Below are 24,565 nucleotides of genomic sequence, written 5' to 3' on the forward strand. Positions count from 1 at the left end.
CCAAGGATTACCTTTCACCTACAGAACCATCCCTCTTGTAGAATCTGCAGGAGAACAATATTTTTGCATTGTCAAAGTTTTGCCTTCAACCAATGCAGCCTGCACAGTTTAATCATAAATCACAACGAGAAATAGTATATTCAAAGCAGTTAGTAAAGAATTAAATTGCTTGGGAAGTGGAAAATTGACACACAAGTATTGAATGGTCGCTAAGAGTGCGTTTAAGAGTTGTGTTAATATATATATATATTATACTGATGCAGTTAAATTACGTAATGAAATCAATAAACAATCGAGATCCGATTAGGAAATCAGCTTAAACTCTCATTTGAGCAATGTGATGTAATTTATGTTCAGCGTGGTATTAAAGGGTTTATCATTGTATGCAAACTGATTTAATGTTTGTAGTCTTGAAGACAAAGAAATAAAAATTCAAAACCTACCATCATTCAAATTTAAAATGCAATAACATGTGTACACGTGTATTTATTTATTTTTAAAATGTGAATACTTAATTTGAAAAAAATATTGATTTCTCCTTTAGTGAAGCAACTGGAAACTTATGTTTTATTTTCAGCTTTATCATATACAGTCACTCTACATCTCACTTGCTTGTTCTGTAACCAAGCTTGTGATTTAGAAATGGCAATGCAGCTTGCAGTCACCTTTGAGAGCCTCACAAACTCAATTCCAACTTTGTGGACTTCACATATTTGAAGTGTTTACGTCACTTTTTTTTTTTTTTTTTTTTATTTTTTTTTACGTGAAATTGGAAGTTTATTTTAATAAAAGCCAACTATTTTGGTTTAAAGGTGGGAATTGGACATGGGCACCATTCTAAATCCTCTTTTGTTGACATTTCGTTCTCAGGGTTTGGTTCTTCATTATATAGGTCACAAGTAACCCTTTTCCGGGGCTCCGCTGACTGTTTTTGACCATTGGAGTTCAAGACAGTTTCCACACTGGCTTGTCAATTGCTTCAACATGTTATATGTAAATACAAACAGAGAAAAATAAATATTAATAAGTTTATGAAACACGTTCTAGATTCTGGTATTGTAGATTCATACCCCCCACTAGTGCCACGCAGCCTAATATCGAAAAAGGCAAAAGCTAAAGTCAAAAGGTAGAGCCAAAGCCGTGTCGCAGGCTTTCGCAATAATGTTAACACACCGTGGCGTAAATGCGCAGAATCTGTTGAAAAGAAGGTCTTCGAAATTTGACGTCAACTCATGAGCGTGGTGTCAGGCGGGCTGCCGCTGCACATTCTCCACGGCAACGTCAACCGGTATTGACCGCCCCAGGAACGGTAAACCGAAATTACACCACTGAAAAAAGTTACTATACCAATTAAAGTTACGCGCGGATGATTTCACTTGAATTTCGCGGAAAGAAATTAGGAGGGGGATGCTATTCGTGGACATGGCGGGGCGTGGGAAAGGAGGAAATAGAAATGCTCCCGCCTGGCCTGTTGTGGCGGGGCGTCGGAGCCGCATCGATCGGTATGGATACAGCGTAGTTGGGGAGCGACGTTGGTAATGGTAGGGTTCAGCCCTGTGTGCTAAATGCTCTGTCCTCCTATACTTCTTTTTTTTTTTTTTTTTTTTTTTCGCCACTTCTTACCACCGATCGGCTGGGTTGGCTTCTTGTCGCGTGACTTGTGGTGACGATTGCGAGTGGTGGCTGGATTGTTTGGGAGGCTACACTCGCCGTGATGGAGGGAGAGATCAGGTGTTCGAGTGCATGAGTCGGGAGTTGTGGTGTCTGTTGTTGTAAGGGTGCATCAGTTTGTGCCACTCGGAAAGGTAAGTGAAGATTCTGTGAGGGGTAAGTGTATGAGAGAGCGAGAGAGAGAGAGAGCGCTGGATGTTGATGCGGTGAGTTAGGGCTGTGGATGGTGGTGAGATTCAGTGTTACTGTTGCCTCTTGGTAGCGATGGTGATGTCGGTTTACGAGGGTGAGTGGAGTGGGTCTGTGGGCCATTTGCATTTGGGACAGTGGCGGGAAGTGGCTCGTGGATCTGTTGGAGGAGGTTAGTTGTCGGGGCTGGTGAATCAGGGTATAGTTATTGAGTACGATCGGTGAAGAGTTTTTGGTGTTGTTTGGATGCTTGATTTTAGTTTCTCTATTCTTCCCCCCTTTCGTTCTGGTGAAATGTTTGGCTGTGCGCTTGACGGATTTGCATTTTAAAGAAGACAATTCTCCACCGTAATATGGTGTGCCATATTGCTCGCATTGGAAATCGGTTTAGGTTGGATAGAGTTTAATACCGTGAGCCAGCAGCAGTCAGGATAGTTGTGGGTCTCACTCCGAATTTTAGTACCTATCACAGTAGATGAGAACAGCGTATTCTTAGATCATCCGTGGAGCAGCTTTTCGATAAAATGGTCGTGTGAGAAGTAATGATCCCGTCGGGAGTGCAGTCACCACTTTTTTGTTTTTTTGTTTGTTTGTTTGTTTGTTTGTTTGTTGTTTGTTTGTTTTTTTTTTTTATTTCTTAAATGTAGCTACAATTCTCTGATTCTTCGGGATCCATTGATCGACTCGAACGCGCAATGTAGGATGTTGACGTGCCTCTCAAAGGAGTAATCCAGCTACTGCAATGTAATGGTCATTCCTTGTGTTTAGTACGATCTCTATCTCTCTCGTACGATTAGGGCTTCACTTCTTGAATGGTGGGATCATTACAGGAATGCACAGGCACGGGTTTAGATGTTCATGTGTACGATCTGAAACTTGTTGTTGTTGTCGTTGTCGTTGTCATTGTTGCTTCTGTGTACACCTTGGAGGTGTCGAATTGATTTTAGGGATTGATTGCTTACAAGTATTGTAGTTGCGTCCAGTGGCGGTAGGATTTTACATTGTCGATTTCAACGAGCTCATGAATTTACATTGCGCGTATACTCGCAGGCGTAGCTGCTGTTGCTGCATTGGAGGGTACTCTGCACCGTGCTCTTCGAAGGAGAAGCTATGCGGACCGTAACTACTAGGATTTTGTAGAGAGGCGGAACTTGTGAAGTGGATGCTCACACACAATCATCGCATACAATAGCCATCAGGGTTTCTTCTAGTCTTTGAGCAATTGAAACAAAATTTCAAATACTGTAGTTATTTTTTAGTCTCTGGTGGAGACGAATATCGAATTAACAGAGGTTTGAAACTTGGACATCTTCACCTCCTTCCCTTGTCGACCAGTAACTGGATTGATGAGCAAGGACGAGCCCCTTGAAGAGAGGAAGCTCTTAGCCGTAAAGAGCTGGTTCTCACGAAGTGTTAGTAGCATATCCTCCAACAATGGTTCTGTTGAGGCTGTTGTGGATGGGAATTCCTCCAGTGTCTCTGTGTCCAAGGAGGGAATGGTCGACAATGGGACTGGCAATACCCCCCTGAGACAGCTTTCCATGAGGTACTGAGACTGCTACCCTTGTCTCGTACCTAATTTTGAGTTGTTGTTTCTCATATGAGAACCAGTTTCATGCCTTACATTGTCCAACAGTTTTTGGACTTGCACATGGTTTTTGAAGTAGCGATATTGAACACATAATTGTCTGTAGTTCGACTTAGGAGAAAATAATACAACCTTCGTGCATTTCATAGAAGTATTTAGTTCTTTGTAACACAATTTTTGAGGCTAAATATTGGTGCTTTTTAATTGCGGTGTGAAACAAGTAAGATTCTGTGAGACGATGTCGTATTATGAAACACGATTGCCAGTGTTGGAGGGACTCTACTCTCATGAGGGGAGCCTTTCTGAAAGCACCAATGCATATGAATATGTGGTTTTAGCAAATTCCATCAATGCCTGCAGTTAGTGCTTCATCTTGAAAACTAGACTGGCAAAAGTTGGCATATTTCGTGATGATCCTGGGTTGAGCTTTTGTGGATCATTGCTGGGTACGTTCTTAACGTCTTGGAGTCTTCAATATGCCATCTCTTTGTAAGTGACTAAATGGTATGTGATGTGAATGTGTTGTTACAGAAGGTCAAGACCTTCTGTGGAGACTGAGAAGGAATCTGGAACCGGCAGTCCTTCTGTGACACCTAGGAATATCACACCGCTAACGCCCCTTACTCCACTGAGGTGGAAATCCAACCCCCGTGAACAAGAAGAAGAAGAGAAGGCCGTGGAACGCTCGAGATTGGGTTCTATGGGTTCGGTTGTTATGCCTCATGATGGGTATCTGGGGGTTCAACCAGCTGTGAGTAATGGAAAGGAGGAGCGTGCACCTGAGAAACAGCCACAAGGCGTGTCTGTACATGGGGCGGCTGCATTTGATTGTACCAAGTCAGTTGATGAACTTTCTTTGAAGGCGCAAGCAGGAAATGTAGATAGAAGCTCCAGTCCTGAGTCTCCCGAAGGTCCTGACAGGTACTTGGGAAGGATCATTGTATTGTTGCATCAGGTCGATCCCCCGTTATTTTCACCCGAACTATGTATAAGCAGTCTTTGGAATCTCTGAAAACATCGGACTCTTACGTGGATGCGCTAATCTGTGTGGTATGGCCTCATGTGGCAATGCTCTTTTTTGTATCAGTGTCGTATGGTCTCAGGTAGGAGATTGTTGCAGCAGAACTTCAAGACTACGCGCATGCTTAATGTATTCTCTTCCTGCCGTTCCATGCAATGTTATGTAGGAAGCTATCTTCAGGGGATGACGTCATGACGATGACGATTGAGTTCTTACGAGCTAGGCTTCTATCTGAACGTTCTGCTTCCAGGGCTGCAAAACTGAAAGTTCAGCAACTTGTTACGAAGGTACATGATGGTTTGTCGCAGATTTTTATTCATGTTGCGATTCTACACACATTTTAGCACCTTGATCAGAATTTGAAGCAGTCCTGACCTACTTGCTGCAACCATGTTCAGCAGTAGCGATGACACTCGTCCTGTCGGCCTTGGTGAAGGCAGTTCATGTATTTGTCCACTGGTTTTTTCCTCCCTGTGGTGTGTTCATGAATGATTTCCATCAGTTTGAGTTCTACTCATGAGGATCTGGTTTGAGAGAGGTATGAACTATCTCATGCTCATTGAGTGTGATGCCAGGTGTCTGAACTGGAACAGAAGCTGGATCAGGCGATTGAAGATCGAAAGAAGGCAGAGGTCGCTGCTCAGGAAGCAGTCATGAAGTTAAAACTGGCAGGTTAATATGTGCTATTATCCCTTTCCTGGTTGTGGTTTGGTTACTGTCTGCTCAATGCGAATCCTGATTTTGCGTCTTTTCTCCGACGTAAAGCAGGCTGTTGCAACCTGATATACTTGTTTCGTAGAATGTTCCTGTTCCTGATCTGGGAGAAAGAGGATAAAGTTTTGAAGTCTGAGTTTTAGGTTTATGGCCAGATACTAAGATGACATGTTTATATATCTATTTTGTATGCAGAAAGTTCTAATCAATTTACAGAAAAGGCACCTGTCGAAGTATCAGATAAATGCACTTTGAATCCTACGAAAAGCTCGCCAGTTTCGAGCTCAAAATCGGGCAGGGAGGATACAAAATTTTTGCAGCCAGATTCAAGTATTATTGAAGACTTGTCGCGGACAAACTCTAATGGAAGTTCTGTTGAGGATAGGCATTCTACCACAAAAAACCAGTTGCCGGAGATTGTGAGCAAGATTCATGAACGCACAGTTGAGGAGGGTAGATCTGGTATGAAGCCTGCCCTTCAGAATTCGTCGGAGAGGACTCCAGAGTCACCTCAAAATCAGAACAGCAGGTACTCCTACTAACACTTGCGATTTTAAAACTGCATAATTTTGTTTTTCGAGCTGGTCTTACAATCTCGGAGATCTAGTACCATTACTTGTCGAAATGTTCGTTTTGCTAGCTTCTCATGTCCTTTAAGTGAACCACGATGGGAGAATTGCCGTTCGATCTTCTGCACACCGCCACTTAATATCCTCAATGTGTTTGGATAGGGCTGCACTTGAAATTCGCTTACGGAGCATGTGGAGTAAGATCAGTGAGGAGATGACTGCTCTTGCTGAAGAGAGAGGCGACGAAGTTGTTGTGCGAGAAGAGATCATGAGCTGGATGGACCAAGTACCTACTGTTCTTCAGGATATTATTTCGAAGAAAGAAGTTAGTCCGTCCCATGATGTACGCCTGAGATCTGAAAAAGAAATGATCAAACCTCATGATGTGCCAAGAATAGTGAACGAAGGTCATTCAGGTGTGTACAAGTGGGAAAGGAATCTCCATTCAGAAACTCGAACTTTCAAGTAACATTTTCTGAGGACATATTTGTATTGTGCTGTCTCATTATGAAACTTGGGAAGCTCTATATGATACAGTCACGATGAAGCCCTTTCATCAGGCTTACTCATTTACTCTGTTCTCATTTGACGAACGCAGCGCCATCACCGCAAGTCGCACAAGGCAAGGGCCAATTTCAGGGAGATGCGAGGAGGGAAGCATTGCTGCATGAACAGTTTGCTGCTCAGGAAAGTGTGCAACGAGAATGGAACAGGAACTATCAGGAATATCAAAGAAAATTGGGGCAGGTAAAGCTTTGTGCATATCCTCCTTCTGCATTTGATCGCTCTGCCACATTACAACATTTGCTAAGACTTCACTTTTTCGCCAATTAGTAGTAATAAATGGCGAGCCTGTAAAACTCTATGAGTGCGATCGTAGCATGGCACTGGCTTGGTCCTAGCTTTAGTCGTATCTGTTCGATTCAATCGGCTTATATTTCTTGATGACAGGGTGATGATCTCAATGGCATTCGATCACCAAACGCTTCTGCTAGACCCCGGGAATATCAACATGGAGATCAAAGGCATGGATCAAATGATCTGGTGGATGATCCATCCTTCTTGGGGTCTCATCATGCACGGTTAGCTAAAAGTAAGAGCACATTGGACCTTCCTACGAGACCTAATGAGTATAGTTCGGACATGAATTCACCTCACCGTGAAGGACCACATGTTGAATCGGATTCATGGAATCTCGAGGGGCCGCGAAGACATAGAACTAGTGGTCGACATCCTGATTCAGTACACGGACAAATACCAAACGATCCTACCCATGTGAACCACAATCGAATGTTTCAGGATCGCTCTGCGGCACCTTCCATGTACGTCGTTTATTTCACCTCCCATACTCAATTTAATAGATGTACCCGTTTATATTATACGTTTTATTTTTACCTCGACGTCCTTGATTGCCACTCGTGGATCTGCGCTCGGCTTCTTTTTGGCAGCCATTGCGAACAACTTGTTTCGCAACATGGAATATGCATTCATACTGATATACAAAAAAAACACTCATAGCTTGATCTTTAGTTTAGCCAGCCTGGTAGGCACCATTCCATACTCCAAAGTCATTCATGTTGTTTAAATGAGTTCATTTTTACTCCCAACATGGCGGAAGCCCTAATCCTGATCGCAACTTTTAAGCTCGGACAAGACCTACGAAGAATGTCATGTTCAGATATGCGATAGTTCTGAGTTTTAGCAGGTACTTCTGATCTTTTTTAGTGGGTTGGCTCACAACAATTCTGCTTTCAGGTTGCAGGGAGCAGGACATGAGCCATGGCTTGGAAGGAAATCGGACCAAGAGACTGCTTTATATTACGAAGAGTCTGGTAATCGAACCTACAGTCAAGGTGGATATCCGCCACATGCAGAAGGTCTCCCAGATAGACCTCAATTTTCTACTAACAGATCAGCTGAGGATGGATACCGAAACTCTCAACCAGACCTTAGGGCTGGGCAACCCACATGGGACGATAAAGATCGGGGATACAGTGGTGAAAGCAATCGAATTGAAAGAGATGGTTTCTACAGGCAAGAACTGACAACTTGAATCGTATTTTCAATGCTCGGCGTGGCTTCAATGTAGTCGATGTGGAATGTCTTATGGTAAGAATCATCATCCATTAGTGATTGGTAATATTTCTGACGTGCACATTTTAATTGATAGGGGAAGCGAAAGGGAGGACTTTTTCCAACCTGATAGTGCTCGTCGGCATCGACATCGGCATCGGAGGTCTCACTCCGATAGTAATGACTGGCCAGCTGTGGAGGATTACGGTTTGCTGCATCAACAGCATGAACCAAGTCCTGGTCTAGGGAGACGGCAATCCTATTCTGGGTATCCCGCAGCAATGGCTTCGGACTTATCTCCAAACAGTTTCGAGAAGACCTCCGGGGCTTACGACGATCTACGTCACAGTGATGAAAGAATGCATGAGGCACGTGGACAGAGGCGAGACAGCTTTCCTGTTGCCAAGGTTAGATTCGATTCGCCGGAACATTGCCTCGAGTATCATGCTTTTCTGGAGTCACTGTATCTTCGATGTTTCGAGTTTCCTTGTTTTCCAGTCTTGTTCAATGTCCTTCCCTTCGACGTTATAATTAACTTAGCATCATATCTACTCGTCTCTATTCCATCTCTTTCTGTCTGCGTGTCTATTTGTGACGTCTGATCGAGTTTAGAAGTTTCTTGTGAATTTTTACAGAAGTCTCTTGGTGCTTTGCTGAAATATCGTTCTTATGCTGCTCTTCTTTACAATGGCCTCACTAATAAGCTGTTGTTGTTATCTCCTATCAAAAAACAGGTAGATAATGCTTTTAGACACCAGTATTCGGCTCAAAATTTCTACCCCAGTGCTGAGCCTACGCTAAGTCTTGGATATGGGCCTGCTTATGATGCTCCTAGGGAAAGTTCACCTGTTCAACAAGGTCCCAAAAATGGAGTTAATAAGAATGTAAGTGATGTGCTGCGTGCATTACAAATGGCAAAAGCCAACATCCAGAGTGGAAGCAAAGTCTCCAAGGAGCAAAGGTCAGCTACATCATCCTCTGATAATTCCTCAGTCTCTTGCTGACATTGAATGCCAGGTCTTTGTGTGCACAACATTGACCAACTTAATTGAATTTGCTAGCCAGGGTTTTAAATAATAATCTTATTATCAACAATAAAAATTGTACTCTGAAAGTAATAAAATAGACTGCCCTCTGATTTACAATTATGATTTGCAGACTAAGTGGTGATCGGGCATCACTGAAGACAGGATATGGGATGGAACACTCTGCTCAGTACATGCAAACAATCCGGCAAACATCGCCAGAACAGTTGAGATATTCCGAGAGTCAGCAACCGCAATCTGAATCTTCAAGAGCTGCATTTTACAAGGCAAAGTACGACCCTTGCGATACGGATCCTAGTCGAGAGCGGTATCAAATGGAGGGTGATGCCATTTCTGGTACCAATGCTAACAGTAGTTACGTTGACCAGCTAAATGTTGGGAAAGGGATCCAATTTTTCTTTCCTGGATAGTTCCAATAATATGCAGGTTCTTTTCCAAAATTCATTTTCGTCGTATGCCGTCTTTTCTGAAGGAAAATTTGTGGCTTTAAATGTCGAATCCAAATCTAATTGCATTTTTCTCCAAATCATATTTTCATTGTCCAACTGTGCAAAATTATATAAAAGTGATTCTTGTTCTCAGTTGTGGCGGAGAATCGGTGTTCCTTGCAGAATATACATTTTCTGTCTACAATGTCACCCAATAAAGTTGTTAAAGTCATTGCTCTTCTTGTACTCATTTTTCTCTAAGGAAACCCAACGAAACAAGAATTGGTTTATTTCATTTCAATGGTTTTTGCAAACAGTCCCTTCGTTTTCATGCTCTTATTGCTTTTACGTTCATAGTGTTCAATAATCTTATTCTCTTTCTTTCTCTCTTGTTATCACAGAATATATTTATTCTTGTGCATAACTTTATTGTTTGTATTATTGTCTTCAAGTAATGTCAAAGCCGAAAAAGTATATAGTTTAAAAAACCCACTATGGATTTACAGAAGGCATTTGGGACAATGAGTTGGTTAATGTAGCTTGTGCGCTTGGGAAGGATTTCAGGCACTGTTTAAGCTGCCTTACTCAATTGTAAATTAGGTGCTTTAGTTTAGTATTAAGCAAATTATACTCGATTAGATTAGTAAGGTTTCATTTTATTTCATTTTTTATTTTTTAGGTTTTAAAGCAAGGGGAGATGTGTTGGCAATACATGTTGAGCAAGTTAGAGGGAAGGTTGACAATGCAAGGGCAATGCTTATTGGTCAGGGATTTGATATTCAGTCTCAAGCCTTAACTTGCCTATGGATGTAACAAAAAAATATGAGATGATTGCATCTTATGACTTGCATCAACCACCCACACTCAAGCAAATTCTTATTAGGCAAGTCTCTTTCTTTGGGAATTTTCAAAAGCTATGTAAGTTCACTTAATTGCACCAAACCATGTGAAATTGCAATGGGTAAAAGAGCTTGTGATAAAAGAAGTTGAAACACTATTGTTGCATGTTTTGTGGGTAGAAAATTTAAAGAATTTATTCTTAATATTAGGAAGGAAGGTTTCAAATAAATTTCAAAATAAATTTGTAGAAGATACTATTTCAATTAAAAAAAATCTTGGTTGTAGCTATTTATACTTAGAACCTCTTCTAAAGTAATAACTTGACAAATTTTAATTAAATCTTCATATAGATTCAACCTCAAGTTTTACATATTTCAATCTTAGAATCCAAACTATGATCCACACATGATTTGGAATCTAAAAAACATCTATTCTATAAGTTTGTTTAAGATTTCAACTTAAATTGCACTAAAAGACTTATTAAAAGAATTCCTTATTATTGCTAACTAATTCATCTAATAACAAATCATAGGCCAAGCTATGCAATGTTGTGGATTATAATATAGAAAATAAAAAATCAACACAATTGCATTTGTGCATGGTAATAGATTTGAGAGTTGGATGGAAGTTCGATATTAAGTTTGAATAAGTTGATGACTAATATTAATAAAATCTATGTTTATTAATAATTTTGAATTATTAACATACTACCAATTTTGTTTAGAAATTGATAACTAAATTAAATATTTTTTTTGCATTAATAAAGACAAATATTCAATAAAGATTGAATCGAACTAAGAGACTTTCATTATGGGTATTATAGAGTAGTAGCTCTAAGGCTTTGATAGATAGATATATGATTCTTCAAATATGCTAACTAATTTATTTAAGAAAATGCATACTTTTAAAGTTGCTAACATAAATATTTTCATATTAATTTGATATAAGAGAAAAGAGGCTAAATATAGTACAACTACATCCTTTTACAAAGAAAAATTTAACTTAATGAAATAAGCCACCTTATTCCTTTTGCAACTTTAATGTTGTAGATGCTTCAAGGTTCAATTCTTCTCAATTGTTTAACAACATCTAAGAAAATTTACCTTTAAAATTTCGTTTGAAGTTATAGGTAATTGTGATGAGAATCATAGCTATTTCCTTGAGCAAGAACTTGGTCTAAGAGTTTGTGAGCAATTTATTGCATAAAGTTGATGGATGTAAAAAGATTAATAACAACAAGACTATGCAATTTGAATATATTGGTTCATCTTAAATGGAAGATCTTTATCTTAGATTATATTTAATTACAAATGCCAATAAGATGACTTCTATCCTTTAAAAAATAATAAATTATAAGTCAATGAATATAAAAGTAGAAGGGAGTAAATCACAACAAATACTACATTGGATGTCATGAAATTTGTATACAATTACTAGACAAAAAAAAAAAAAAAAAAAAAAAATCAAAATCTTAGCATTACACTATTGTTCAAGACTTTGGTAAAAGATATGTTAGAACCAAAAATATCTTCTAAAATCAACCACACTAAGTTGATAGAAAGCAATCTACATAACACAAAAGACAATAGTTTGAATTTTGAAGCCTCTCTAACTAATGAGTCCATTCTAAAAGGAATAAAGAACAATACAAATTGGAGTTGGTTTCAACACTGCCAGACCCCAATCAAGTCCTTATTAATATCTTACTATGGCTTGCAGGATCTTGCATGATAGTAGAGTCCTAGAAGAGGCTGATGCCTACCTAAAGACAATAATCTTATCAAATTTAGTTAACCTTCCAATTATTGATTACATTCTTTTTCTATCACATCAAGCATTGTGTATTTATACAAGGGCCACATTGAAATTCCTAAGCTTAGCAATTCCAAAAACTAAGGATATTTTATAAGCAAAGTCATGTGATATGCCATGCGTATTGCAAATTGAAGATATCTAAACTAACAATGTTTTGTGATACTCCCTATGTGGTGGAGGAGTATCACAATGAAAATGATTTATTGGATTTTGAGCCAAATAAGGATCCTAAATTGGCAGGTATGGAACTGTAGGACCTATCTAGCTTGCAAGATGATCTGGTTGTGGAGTCTTAATATTCATTTGGCCGCACAATCAAGGGTAATAATATGGTTGCAGCAAACCAAGATCTGTTGAGCCTTGTTGTTAAGACGGTCAACTTAGCAATGAAAGATCAATACCTATTGGATCTTGTACAAAAGATCACTTTCTCAACACTATAATATTAGCACTCTATTTGCTATGTTTAAATGCAATATATTTAGCCTATTTCTTTGACTAAACTAGTTTGCACATATGAATTATAGAGCGACAGCCCCTACAATTCCGAATCCGGGAATTGTCTGTCCTGCAGCTGTTGTCTCGTGTGCTCTAATCTGTGAGCTGCTTTCACTGTATTAGTGATCGCTCACCCGGTGGGCGAGAGAAAGAGGAGCGGAGTAATACAATTATCTGCTTTTTTGAAGTTTCCCTCCCAATCGTAATTATGTTTTTTCAAGTCGTTTAGTCACGCTTGCATTCTGTACAGTTGAGTCAATTAGTAGACATTTGCGCGGATTTTTTGGCAAATCATTGGAGACATAGATGAGAGTCTGGCAACAAGTGATTCGATGTCTGTCCTCTAGGGATGCGCCAATGAAATTGGCGTACCTGTGGGCAACTCTTTAGATGTTTGCCGGGGCACTTGTGGTGAAGTAAATGATGCGGAGAAGTTATCTGTTGTTATGATCTCTAACTCCACAGCAGAAGCAGACTCAGCGCTATTTGAAGTACCTGGAGGAAGCTTGGGCCGAAAGGAGTCCTCAGGAGAAGTGTGTATTGCACCCGTTCTTGGAGAGAAATACGAGGAAGAGGCCAGCGCATGTGTTCCAGCCAATGTCTTTCCTGGTCTGGTGGGTGTCAAAATTTTGTTGCATGTTGAGTATTTTATTTTATTTTAATTAACTTGCGTCAGTTTTAGCACTGGATTTTTCCTTGATTGGTATTACTCAACTTATGTCTGCAAATTGAAACCACGTAGAATGTCTTTAGAATGATGAATAATGTATGAAGTTTTTTGGATCATGTTTTGAATTGCAGGTATCATACTTCACCTTGAAGTAATGTATGTTATGTTCTTTGGGGTGTCAGGTGAGCGGGAGCGCAGGTCCCTCTGATCCTGACGTTTGTGCTATCTGCTTAGATAAAATTAAGCTGGCAGAGACATCTCAGATCAAAGAATGCGAGCACTCTTACTGGTATTACTCTCAGTAGCAGTTTATGGTGGATGTTGCATGTGCATTTTATTCTGTAAAGATATCATTATTTACATATCACCTTGGTTTTGTGGTACTGTTGAAGGAGTTAGAACTGGCGCAATTTCACTGACCTGTCCATCTGGTTGTTGCAGCGTTACTTGTATATTACGATGTGCTTTGTACAAGAGTAATACCTGGTGCCCCCAATGTCGTCTTCCTTTCACTGTTGTATATATACAGGGCGCTTGATGGGAGGTCCGTTTCTTCACTGAAGTGCAATGTTTGTTGCAGTATTTTTCAACTTTGTCGCATAGTTTTTGCTCTTGGAGATTAACTGAGTTTGATCCACAGAAAAATGAGCACAGAACTCTAGTATTCTTTCACTTCCAATCCTCATGTATTAATTGGCTTCTGCCCGACAAATCTGTATGGACTTGGCTGATGACGTTCAAACTTGGATTTCAAACGAGAAACTTTTAAAGTCTGTAATTATTGCTTAAACATGTATACACAGCTCTACAGGCTTCACAATCTCATTATTCTGTTGAATTCATAGGGAACTATGAGGTGGACACCTCCTTTTACTGTGTGCCCCCACCTACACCAATAATTCATTATTGTTACAAGTTTTTCAACAAGTTGTACACTAATGAGGATAAAATTTGTAGAAACAAAAACAAAAAACAATAGCCATCCACAACATAGAAACATCAGTAATATGGAAACTAAGTAAAGCAGATAAATAAAGGAGATGTCTAGGTGGTGGTGTCGCTAAGTTGACACTACTGTTATGTCTTTTTTTATCCTGTTAAAATTTTATCAATACAATATTTATTATTCTAAAGTAGAAAAAGAAATTGTCGTTAACTTGAAGAGTAAATTTCAATGAGAAGGGATTAGTTAGATAGGAGTGGGCCTCCCCTACTGTGAAATATTTTTAGATATTCAATTTCTCCATTTATAGTTACAAATGATCAACCTGACACATTTTGTATAATTGAATTAATAAATAGGTGTATTTGGTTTTTATTTCTTTTATCTATTCGCTTTAATCCGGTCTATTTCCTCTAATCTTTCCTCTATTTTGTTAACTCTTGATTAATATAGTATATACATCGCAGTTATACTTCAAAAGAAACAAAAGAGAAAATTTGGAAAACAGATTGCAATGATTTAGTGAATGGCGCTTGCAAAGATGATTTCAACAATTTTTATCTAATGGGTATGTTTGTTTGTTGTTATAACATATCCACAGAAATTTATTTTTTACAAGATAATCAAATATTCTTCATTGTTTTAAAAGTAATTGGAATACATTCGGTTAGTGTCAACTACTTTTATTACATAGAAACTATATTTGTAGAGCTTGATGTATATATATACACATAAATATACAAATGTTATGTTAAGGCTAGGGCTGCACATCAATTAGGAACGAAAAACTATCAGTAACAGTTATCATAGTTCTTTCGCAATGTTAAGAGTTCAGAGCGGATCGTATAGTATAGCAGATGCCTCAAAAGGGGAAGCCCAATCCTATCCAACTAACTCCTCCTGTGTACATCCACCAAAAAAGTTTTGCATCTGCAGCAACCAATAAACAGATGCTGCATCAGTGATGCATCTATGGAAAGCTAAAATATACATGAAGTAAATTGAGTACCCAAGATTTCGAAAGCCCAGAAACTAAGAGTTTTTTCGACATGTTCAGAAACTGAAAACATAAGTTATGAATTTTTTCAATCGCTCCATTGATGTACTCCAGCTTGATGCTCTCCCCGTATTTCCAGAAACTCTGGGTTTGCCTTTCGTTTTAATCATTCCTTCCTCGACAGTTATTTTAATCGTGCCAAAATTGATCATTTCATCTGAGGACATAAGGAATGGCCGAACACCTCGCATCTCCGTCACTTCAATAAGGTATTCTCTATATGTCGCGTTTAGATCTACATAACATTTAAATATGTCTTTCGGAGGAATTATTGCGATTTCGCGAAAACAACCTGCATTTCCTTCGCCTATCTTGATACCGAATTCAGTCTCGTTGACAAGTATCGAAAACATCTGGACACATTTGATCGTGCAAGAATTGTATCAGTGGAGGCGTGTTCACACTATTTGTAACTTACAAAATGCAGAAATTTGCAGGAACTTTATCTTTGCATACTGATCCATCGTTTCACGTGTGAGTACCTCATCGATTCTCTGCAATCAGATGTATGCACCAAGAATACAAAGGGCTTGTGACCGAAGCATGTATCATCCAATTTGCTGCATGGAACCAATGATAACATTTTCATAACAAACATGTGTCGAATGGCCTACGGGTTTGAATCAGTCCATGGAAAGAGTTGTTACCCTGCTTTACGACTGTGAGCTTGAATTTAGTGTCCGCTAGATTAGCACAGTACTTTGAAGATGCCAACATTAACTGCTGCTGAGATGGAGATGATTGCAGTCAGTAGCGATATTGATTTCCAATGTATCTTCCGAGATGGTTCACCCTCTATCTTGGGTCCTTTGAACTTATACTCGAGGCTATCCCGTACACAGTTAGATTCCTTCAATACCAAATTTGTCCATCAATCAAACATGGAAGCATGCCTTAGAGCCTCCTTCCATGTTCAATAGGTAGGCAATCTTATTTTTAGACTTTGCTCATACTTGGTGATCCTTGTAAGACAAAGTCCATCCATCTTTAAGATTTGCACTTCCATGTGTAAGGGAGTTAAGTACTTTATAACCTTTCATAAGAGGTAATAAAAAGATTTAATGACTTCTTATTATAAGTCAAATGTCCAACCATACATTCGTGGGTTGCTCCATCTATCTTTTCCACTTTCCAAAGTTGGTTAAGGATGAGTTGTCAGATCCACGACTAAAACTAATGATATATCAGAAAATTAAAAGAAGGTTTTGTATTCTAGCTTTAATTTTGTCCACTGATCAAACATATAAGGAAGCCTTAAGGCATTACAACTCGTTGGCACCAACAGATATAATTGCGAGGTGAATGACATAGGCTTATGGTACCTTAGTCAGGGCGGTCCTCAACTAGAAGGTAGGATGGTTGACAAAAGCCATATCAAGTGTGCCTTGTATGTCCAACATTGGCTTCTAAGAGACTCCACTCTCAAGCCCCTTTCCTTCCAAAAAGCCACTTGTTCTTCACCTCCTTTTAAGAAACTATTATAGGTCAAGGTAGTCAATTAAAGCAACACTCGATACCACTTGCTTGTATCACAGTGGCTTCTTTGAGACTTCATTCTAAGCTCCAACTATGGCAAGATGAAAGAATTTCTATTACAAGTTACCAAAGAAACTCCATATTTTGCGAAGACTGTTAGGTATCAAGGACAAGAACTTGATGAAAGTAAATAAACAAGTGAGACCTTTTTCAAAAAAAATGTCAAAATAAAAATAACAAAATATATATACTAAGAAAGAAACTGGAATAGCTATTGCTAAAAGACAAGAAAACTAGAGATCCTTGAAACTACATTAGAAGCAAGAAAAGAATTGACAAGAGTGAAGTAGCCTTTATTCTTACCTCTATATATATATTATCTATCTAGGAGCTATGTAGCAATGTTCTATAGGACCTCCAAAACATGTTGACTTTGCATAAATGATGTTGTCTTATAGAGTGATTTTCTATCTAGGAATACATTGGGTATCTAGTTGTAGAGAGTTTAGCTTTAAGTTATTAGCCAAGTTCCAATAAGTGATTTATTTTTATTATAGAAGATAAATAAATGTAACAATTTAGAAAGATTTTTTACTAGTAAAAATCTTTTATATTCAATAAGGTTTGTACATAAGGCTTTCTAAAGCATCTAAAAATTTCCTAACATCCTTTGCTATACCAAATCATAACTAACTATTTGATGGTAAGTTAGATTTTTCATAAGCTCAAAAAAAATCCATAATCTCCTTACAAAAATCCATCTTCATATCATTATTTTTTCATATCTCCATATCTTCATCTTTAATATATATATATATATATATATATATATATATATATAAATTCTTGGCTCCTAAAAATCCCTATACTTTGCATAAAATGCCCAAATTGTAGTAAAAATCCTTTTAAAACATTTTCTTTCTGCAAAGTATTTTTTTCTCTTTGAATTTTAGAAATTTATATCTCTTGATACAACTATTAAATTTTTCTCAAATTTCTAAATAATGTACAATTTATCCTTAAGCTTTACTACAAAAAAAAATTATAAATCTATTGCCAATTGTTTGATATCTTAGAAACCCTAGCAGGTGCTCTAAATCCTAATTTATAAGCACCTCAATACTATTTTCTTTATATCTCATAAATCCAAAATCTAAATACCACAAAATTTATGTATAAAGTTTATTAACATGATAATACATGTTTTTGGAAAGTTTTAGCCAAAATCTTATCAAATTGCTCAAGATATAGCTCAAAACATAACTATTAATAAATTGGATCACTTACTAGCCTTAGATTGCAAGTGCTGACTTCAACTTCCAATATCTCCTTTATTCCAACTTCGAATTCATTAAATAGTATACCAAAAGTATAGCGGAGAAAGTGATTTCTTCAATCCTAGTTGTTAATCCTTCATTGCATTTCATATACATGCATTATATTCATAATGTATATATAGATAAGTTAAGGTGTTGATTTTGTATCTACTATCATTGCATTTCATATACATAATACTTTTGATAGTAGATACAAAATCAACACCTTAACTTTGAGCGCCTACATCTCCTTCATAAAAATTCCAAATCACACAATATTTTTACCAAAATCATATCCAAAATCTTAAACTTGACGACCTAAATCTTCTATATTTTAATGGTCTAAAAAGAATAATCTTAAACTCTAATAAGGCCTCGGACAGCCTCCTTGAAGCCCATTGGGCATGAATTTTGGCCAATAAGATTGGAGATTTTTATCATCTATCTCCATTCATCCATATAGTTGGCCTAACTTCTCTTTTTTATACAAATCTTTTTTTAAATAATTTTTTCATAGTATGTGTCCTAAATACGAAATAAAACAAGTTTTCAAGACTCATCAATGTCTAATAAAGGTCGCTTTTATTATATTATATAGAAAATTATATACTAAATATATATATATATATATTATTTTTGCATAGTAGCTGAACCACAACACGACAACGTATCTTTACTTACAAAACAAGTTTTCTATATAGACGCCATATAGTAAGCTTGTTCCACAAGCCACCAACATGTGTGGCATGTGGTTAATTTGTTGACCAAGTTTCTAACCTACTAATCAACTACAAATACTTGTAAAGTCAAAGGAGCATCTATGAAGCTTCTAAAAAGCTTTTTTAAAAGTTATTATGAAATTAATGTACTTTTATCTACTTCTACCTATTCATATTATCTAGATATGTTTTTGACATTATTTTTTTTTTTTTTCTAAGGACGAGTTCTACAAGGAGAAGTGATCACATGTTGAAGAACTTTAAGATGCGATGGATTGTATTTGCCACATATTCTGATTTTTGTTTCCTTCAAAGGTAATTGATAGGTCCTCTCAGTCGCAGATAATGTTCTATTATAGGGCGGGAAGACCATCTTATTATTTGATCATTATTGAGACCTTTATAACTTCCCTCAAACAAAATACTTGTAACACCATCAAAAATTGTTCCTATTCCCAATAAAATCACCAAGCATCAAGAATCTCTTTGAAAGTCATGATACCAAATATATTCTATCTCACCATCTATTTGAGGAAGAATATGTCATTCTTGGAGGTCTTCATCTCGATTATATCACCTTAAAGGTTGTGATAATCGCAATATCTTGTCTGATAAGTCAGCAAACAATGGCTCCTGAGTTGAATCTCCTTGATATTGGTTCTCTGTCTCTTTAGTACTAGAAATATACAGAAACTATAAACAAAGATAGAAAGTTGAATGCAATCTTCAATAAACATCCTTTGCTTTATAGCAAGAAATTTCTTTCTTTGTTTTGATAGATGTCGTTGATGAAAATTTTTAACCTTCTCTGTTGCATTTATAAGATTCTTTGCTGGCTCTTATGTGCATTCAATTATATCATATTCATGCCGATGAATAAGATATTTCAACTTATTTCGGCACCGCCTTGACTTTAAGACCTACTATCACGAATATAGAGTCATAAGAATTTGAGACTAGAAGATCCATGATAAAATCTATAGAAACAAAAGACCATGATTGTTTTGGGATGGATAATGGCTAAAAAAGTCCGCAACATTGATGACAAGGAGTTTTTGATCTTTAACAAACATCATAGGTTTGTACAAAATCTTTAATTGCCTTCCACATTTGGGGCCACCAAAAATCCCTAGATATTAGTTCCAAAGTCTTATTGTACCCAAAATGTCTTACTATTGGAAAGTCATGACAAGCTTGAAGAACTTATAATCAAGCTTCACCTATTAGAATATACAAGCGCCACTTAAAATATAGTAGATTATTCTTGAATTCAAACTTGAAAGTAACATGAGACTTTAAAAGATTTTTTTTAATATTACAAGTAAGATGATCAAAAGATATACTTAATTGTACTTGCTTAATGAAAGATAAATCAATAGTTAGTATTGATTTCATTGCTCGAAAATGAAGATGCTCTAGCTTCAAGAGAATTGTCCATTATTGATCAAAAGTAGTATTTTTTTTCTTTTGGTGAAAGATAAAATCATTTAGAGAGTGCATTTGATAAGCCTTGTTGTTTTCGTAGTTGATAAGTGATCTTGAATTCAAATCTTGACAAGGATATGCTTCAGTGGGCTTAGTGACAATTCAAAATATATTTTGATATAAAATAATCTAGCTTCTTGTGATTTGTATATATGGTGGCTGAATTAGGAGTGCCTCTTAGATAATTGTTCCATTCTTAAAACAAATCTACAATTATAAGAAGTTTTTTATTGTAGATCTCATAGTTGATCTCGGTTACTAAAATATTTTTGGAATGAAAAGCTATTGGATGAAGTTTATCATTTATTTCCATTTGTGATAATACAATAGTCAAAGCAAAATTTGATGCATCTATTTTCATAAAAAATGGATTAAAAAAGTCAACACGATATAAGATTTATGTAGAAACAAAGGTTGTCTTTAAAGCTTTAAATATTGTTTCTTCTTTTTGATTCCATTGAAGTTTGTCTTTACAAGTCAAACGTATAAGTAGAGCTGCAACTTGAGAGAAGTCCTTGATGAAGAACTGATAGTAGTTAGCAAATCCCAAAAAGTACTAGACATCTCTTACCGTTTTAGGGATCTTTCAATCCATAATAGTTTGAATTTTTTTAGGATCCATCATAAGTCCATCATTTGAAATGATATATTCTAAGAAATCAACTTGAGTAGTATAAAATATATATATTTTGGCATAGAGTCTTGCATCTCTTAGTTTTTGTAATACATGACAAACACAAAGTTTATGTCTTTTTGTATTCTTAAAATAGATTAAAATATCATCTTGATAATAGACAATAAAATTATCCAAAAATTCTCGAAAAACATCATTTATTTGATGTTGAAAAGTTGTTGGTGCATTTGTAAGTCCAAAAGGCATGACATTATATTCAAAATATCTGTATCTTATCCGAAACGCAATCTTTTATTCATCTCCTTTTTTGATGCATATCAGATTGTATGTCCCTTGTAGATCTATTTTTTTATAGATCTTAGCTTGATTCAATTGATAAAGAAGTCTAAATATCAAAGGTAGCGAGTATCTATTGTTGATGGTGATCTTGTTCAATCTTCAATAATCGACACATATCTGTAATGATCCATCTTTTTTCTTCACAAATAAGATTGCAGCTCTTGTTGGAGATTTGGAATAGCGTATGAAGTTCTTAGCCAGATTCTCTTTAATATATTCTTTGAATTCAATCAACTCATTTTGTGATAAACTATAGATTGGTCCAAATGATGGTTGAGTTCTTTCTTGAAAGTCAATTAAACAGTCATTTGGATGATGTTCTAAAAGAGCATCTACATTCTTCTTCTCAAATACATCTTGAAAATCTTGATATTAGCTAGGAATGTCATTTGAAGTCTTTCCACTATTAGGAACAAGTGTGGCATAAATGACACAAGGTGGCTCTTCTTTTGCAACATGCAAGAAAGCTCTTGTATCTACAAATACAAATTTGGTTACACTAGAATTATGATCTTCTACGTTACTAACAATATTCTTTGTTATACTCGTAGAAAAGTCAAGAGTATGAGAAATTCAATCTATTTTAGGATTATATTTTTCTAACCATGTTAAACCTAAAATATTTGGATTAAAAGAAGTTCTAATATTATTAAATATTGCAAAGCTACTATGACTATTAGTTGTTATTTCTATAAGAAAGATTTCATGAGTAACATTTCTAAAAGACAATGGATAACCATCTATGACTTGTACATGAACAGATTTAATTTTCTTTATTAAAGGTATACTATATCTTATAGTAAATTATTTATCTAAGAAACAAGTTGAGGCACCTGAATTTAATAAGGCATAGGCTTTGTAATTTTTAGGTCCTAAAATAATATCTATTGTAAAATAAGGAGAGGGTTTTGAAAAGAAGATAAGACCTTCACTAGATGTTGTATAAGGTTCCAGCCGTACGATCCGTATTATCGCTAAATAAACTTGTTTTTTGACATATTGTCTTCTTTGATAGCCATACTCTTTGTTTTATAGTTGTGTCGCTTCTTTGGATAATGTTGAGGTTTTTTGAATAATCTTAGGTTCTCCACAATATACATTTTATGGTTGTGTCCCTTAAAAAACCTAAGGTTATCTAAAGAAGCTACATAGTTATAAAATTTGTATACTTCTTTAGATAATAGGTTCTCCACATTATAAAGATAATTTTTCTTTGCAATGATAAGTCTTTTCTTGCTCAGTAAGAAGTTTGAAATATATGGCATCAATTTGTACATCTTCTACTTTGAAATGTATGTGTTGAAGAGATGTGGATATTATCATTACATTGTAATAACGTTGAGGCCAACTTGTGTAATTTTTAGATCGAAATTCAAAAAGTTGATTATCACACTTGACAACAAAGTCAATTACTTAATTCAATGTTTGAGGATCAGATAAGTTGAGTATTAATTTCTTTACCTCATATTATAATCCGTAGAGAAATTGGATAATTAGTGTAGCATTATCTCATTTGATATCAATTGCAAGTTGTCAAAACTGTGAAGCATATAATATTATTGATTGATTCCCTTATTGCAAAATATAGATCTCATTAGTTGCAACAAAATTACATCATGTTCACCATACATAGATTGAAATTCTGCCAAAAAAGCCTTCAAATTATTTAATATTGGATCATATCATTCAAAAAAAGATGAAAACCATAATAATACTAAACTTGAAAGAAATGTATGAATGAATCTGATTTGTGATCCTAGAGCTGGATAGCTTTGGGATTGAAATTCAATCACAAGTTATACTTGATTGATAAATCCTTGAAACTTAAATCTTATATCATTAAACTTCCCAGATAAAGAAATGCTTGATTTTCTAACATTGGAAGAGTATTCCACTATAGAAAAATAGACAAGATTTGGTGTAGATGTTGAAATAGCTCCAATCATCTCTATATCTTCACTTCTTACCATTCTGGTTGCTCGTTATGGTAGTAAATTGAGTTGATGCATTATAAGTATTAATTCCTTCAATTTTTCTTGCATTTGTGCCATTGCATTCTTCATTTCAAGAAGCTTTGCTATGATAACACTTAGAGAAAAGAAGATAACTAATATCGCTCAAGATAAGTAAAAGAGAGGACTTGAGAATAAAAAAAATACTAAGAACAATATCAATTTAGAAGAGGATAATCCACAACTTCTAATATGTTTATATCTTATTAAAAAAAAGAATAATCCACTATTAATCAAGAAAAGACAAAGTTCTAATATTGTAAGTGTATTCTTGTCAATCTGTCAAGGACAAGAACTTGATGAAAGCAAATAAACAAGTGAAACTTTTTTCAAAGAAAGATGATAAAATGGAAATAAAAAAATATATATATTAAAAAAGAAACTAGAATGGCTATTGCCAAAAGACAAGAAAATTAGAGATCCTTGAAACTAAACTAGAAACAAGAAAGGAATTGATAAGAGTGAAGAAGGCTTCACTTTTGCTTCTATATATACTATCTACCTAGGAGTTACATGGCAATGTTCTATAAGACCTCTAAAATGTGTTGACTTTGCACAACATGTATCTTAACTTGCAAGACAAGTTTTCTATATGGGCACCATATAGTTAGCTTGTTCCACAAGCTACCAACATGTGTGGCATGTGATTAACTTGTTGACCACGTTTCTAACCTATCAATTAACTACAAACACTTACAAAGTAAAATCAAAGTAGCGTCTATGAAGCTTCTAGGCAGCTTTTCTAGAAGATATTGTGAAATTAATCTACTTTTATCTACTTCTATCTATTTATAATACCTAAGTATGTTTGTGACATTAGGTAGAAAGTAAATATAAGTAGATTTGATATTATCTTGTGGCGAAGCTACTTAAAAGCTTTATAGATGCATATTTGACTTTATACATGTGTGTAGTTAATTGGTAAGTTAAAAATTTGACCAACAAGTTAGCCACATACCACATGTGTTGGTAGCTTGTGATACAAGCTAACAATATGGCGCACATAGAAGAAACTTGTCTTGCAAGTTAAGACACATGTCTCATAAATTAGACATGTCTTGGAGGTCCAATAGAACATCGTTATATAGCTCCTAGTGAAATAGTATATATACATGTGATCTGTTAAAATTATCAATTACATATTTGTATTTATATATATGATTTTAATGATAAATATATGTCCAAAAGACTAATAATTTTGAAGAAAAAAAATGGTATGTATTTAAGACTAATAACATAAGAATAGATAGAAGAAAAAGTTAGAATATAAATATGTTAAAAACATAATAGAAAACATGGAATCAATATCTAATTTTTATCAAGCCTAAAATAGTTTTAAATATTTATAGTACCACAATTTTATTTTATTTTATTTTTCTTGTAATCATAAAGTTTAGACCTAAGTATAGAATAATATTTAATATAATGGATTTTATAGTTTGTATATATATATATGTATATA

The 24,565-nt window shown here is 35.8% G+C and overlaps 2 protein-coding genes across 5 annotated transcripts; both read left to right on the forward strand.

Annotated features, from left to right (window-relative positions):
* Positions 1 to 1,416: 1,416 nt before the first annotated feature.
* On the forward strand, positions 1,417 to 9,549 carry LOC112281534 (uncharacterized). 4 transcript variants are annotated; one of them, XM_090250110.1, is made up of 14 exons: positions 1,468 to 1,541; positions 2,562 to 2,604; positions 2,911 to 3,406; positions 3,980 to 4,369; positions 4,636 to 4,756; positions 5,045 to 5,141; positions 5,379 to 5,712; positions 5,915 to 6,168; positions 6,351 to 6,499; positions 6,704 to 7,074; positions 7,508 to 7,786; positions 7,923 to 8,232; positions 8,560 to 8,786; positions 8,984 to 9,549. In XM_090250110.1, the coding sequence occupies exons 3-14, from the start codon at positions 3,207 to 3,209 to the stop codon at positions 9,279 to 9,281; spliced, it is 3,030 nt and encodes a 1,009-aa protein (XP_090106236.1). In that variant the 5' UTR covers positions 1,468 to 1,541; positions 2,562 to 2,604; positions 2,911 to 3,206; the 3' UTR covers positions 9,282 to 9,549. The 4 variants fall into 4 exon arrangements, with proteins under 4 accessions (XP_090106234.1, XP_024373948.1, XP_090106236.1 ...); XM_090250109.1 differs by lacking the exon at positions 1,468 to 1,541 and adding an exon at positions 1,678 to 1,805; XM_090250108.1 differs by lacking the exon at positions 2,562 to 2,604 and having other exon boundaries at positions 1,417 to 1,541.
* Positions 9,550 to 12,473: 2,924 nt separating this feature from the next.
* LOC112281710 (uncharacterized) lies at positions 12,474 to 13,877 on the forward strand. The gene is made up of 3 exons (XM_024518533.3): positions 12,474 to 13,066; positions 13,305 to 13,411; positions 13,564 to 13,877. Exons 1-3 carry the CDS (start codon positions 12,899 to 12,901, stop codon positions 13,658 to 13,660), a joined length of 372 nt encoding a protein of 123 aa, XP_024374301.1. The 5' UTR covers positions 12,474 to 12,898; the 3' UTR covers positions 13,661 to 13,877.
* Positions 13,878 to 24,565: the final 10,688 nt, after the last annotated feature.

This window comes from Physcomitrium patens, chromosome 4 (genome assembly GCF_059467195.1).
Source record: "Physcomitrium patens ecotype Gransden chromosome 4, ASM5946719v1, whole genome shotgun sequence".
NCBI classification, from domain to species: domain Eukaryota; kingdom Viridiplantae; phylum Streptophyta; class Bryopsida; order Funariales; family Funariaceae; genus Physcomitrium; species Physcomitrium patens.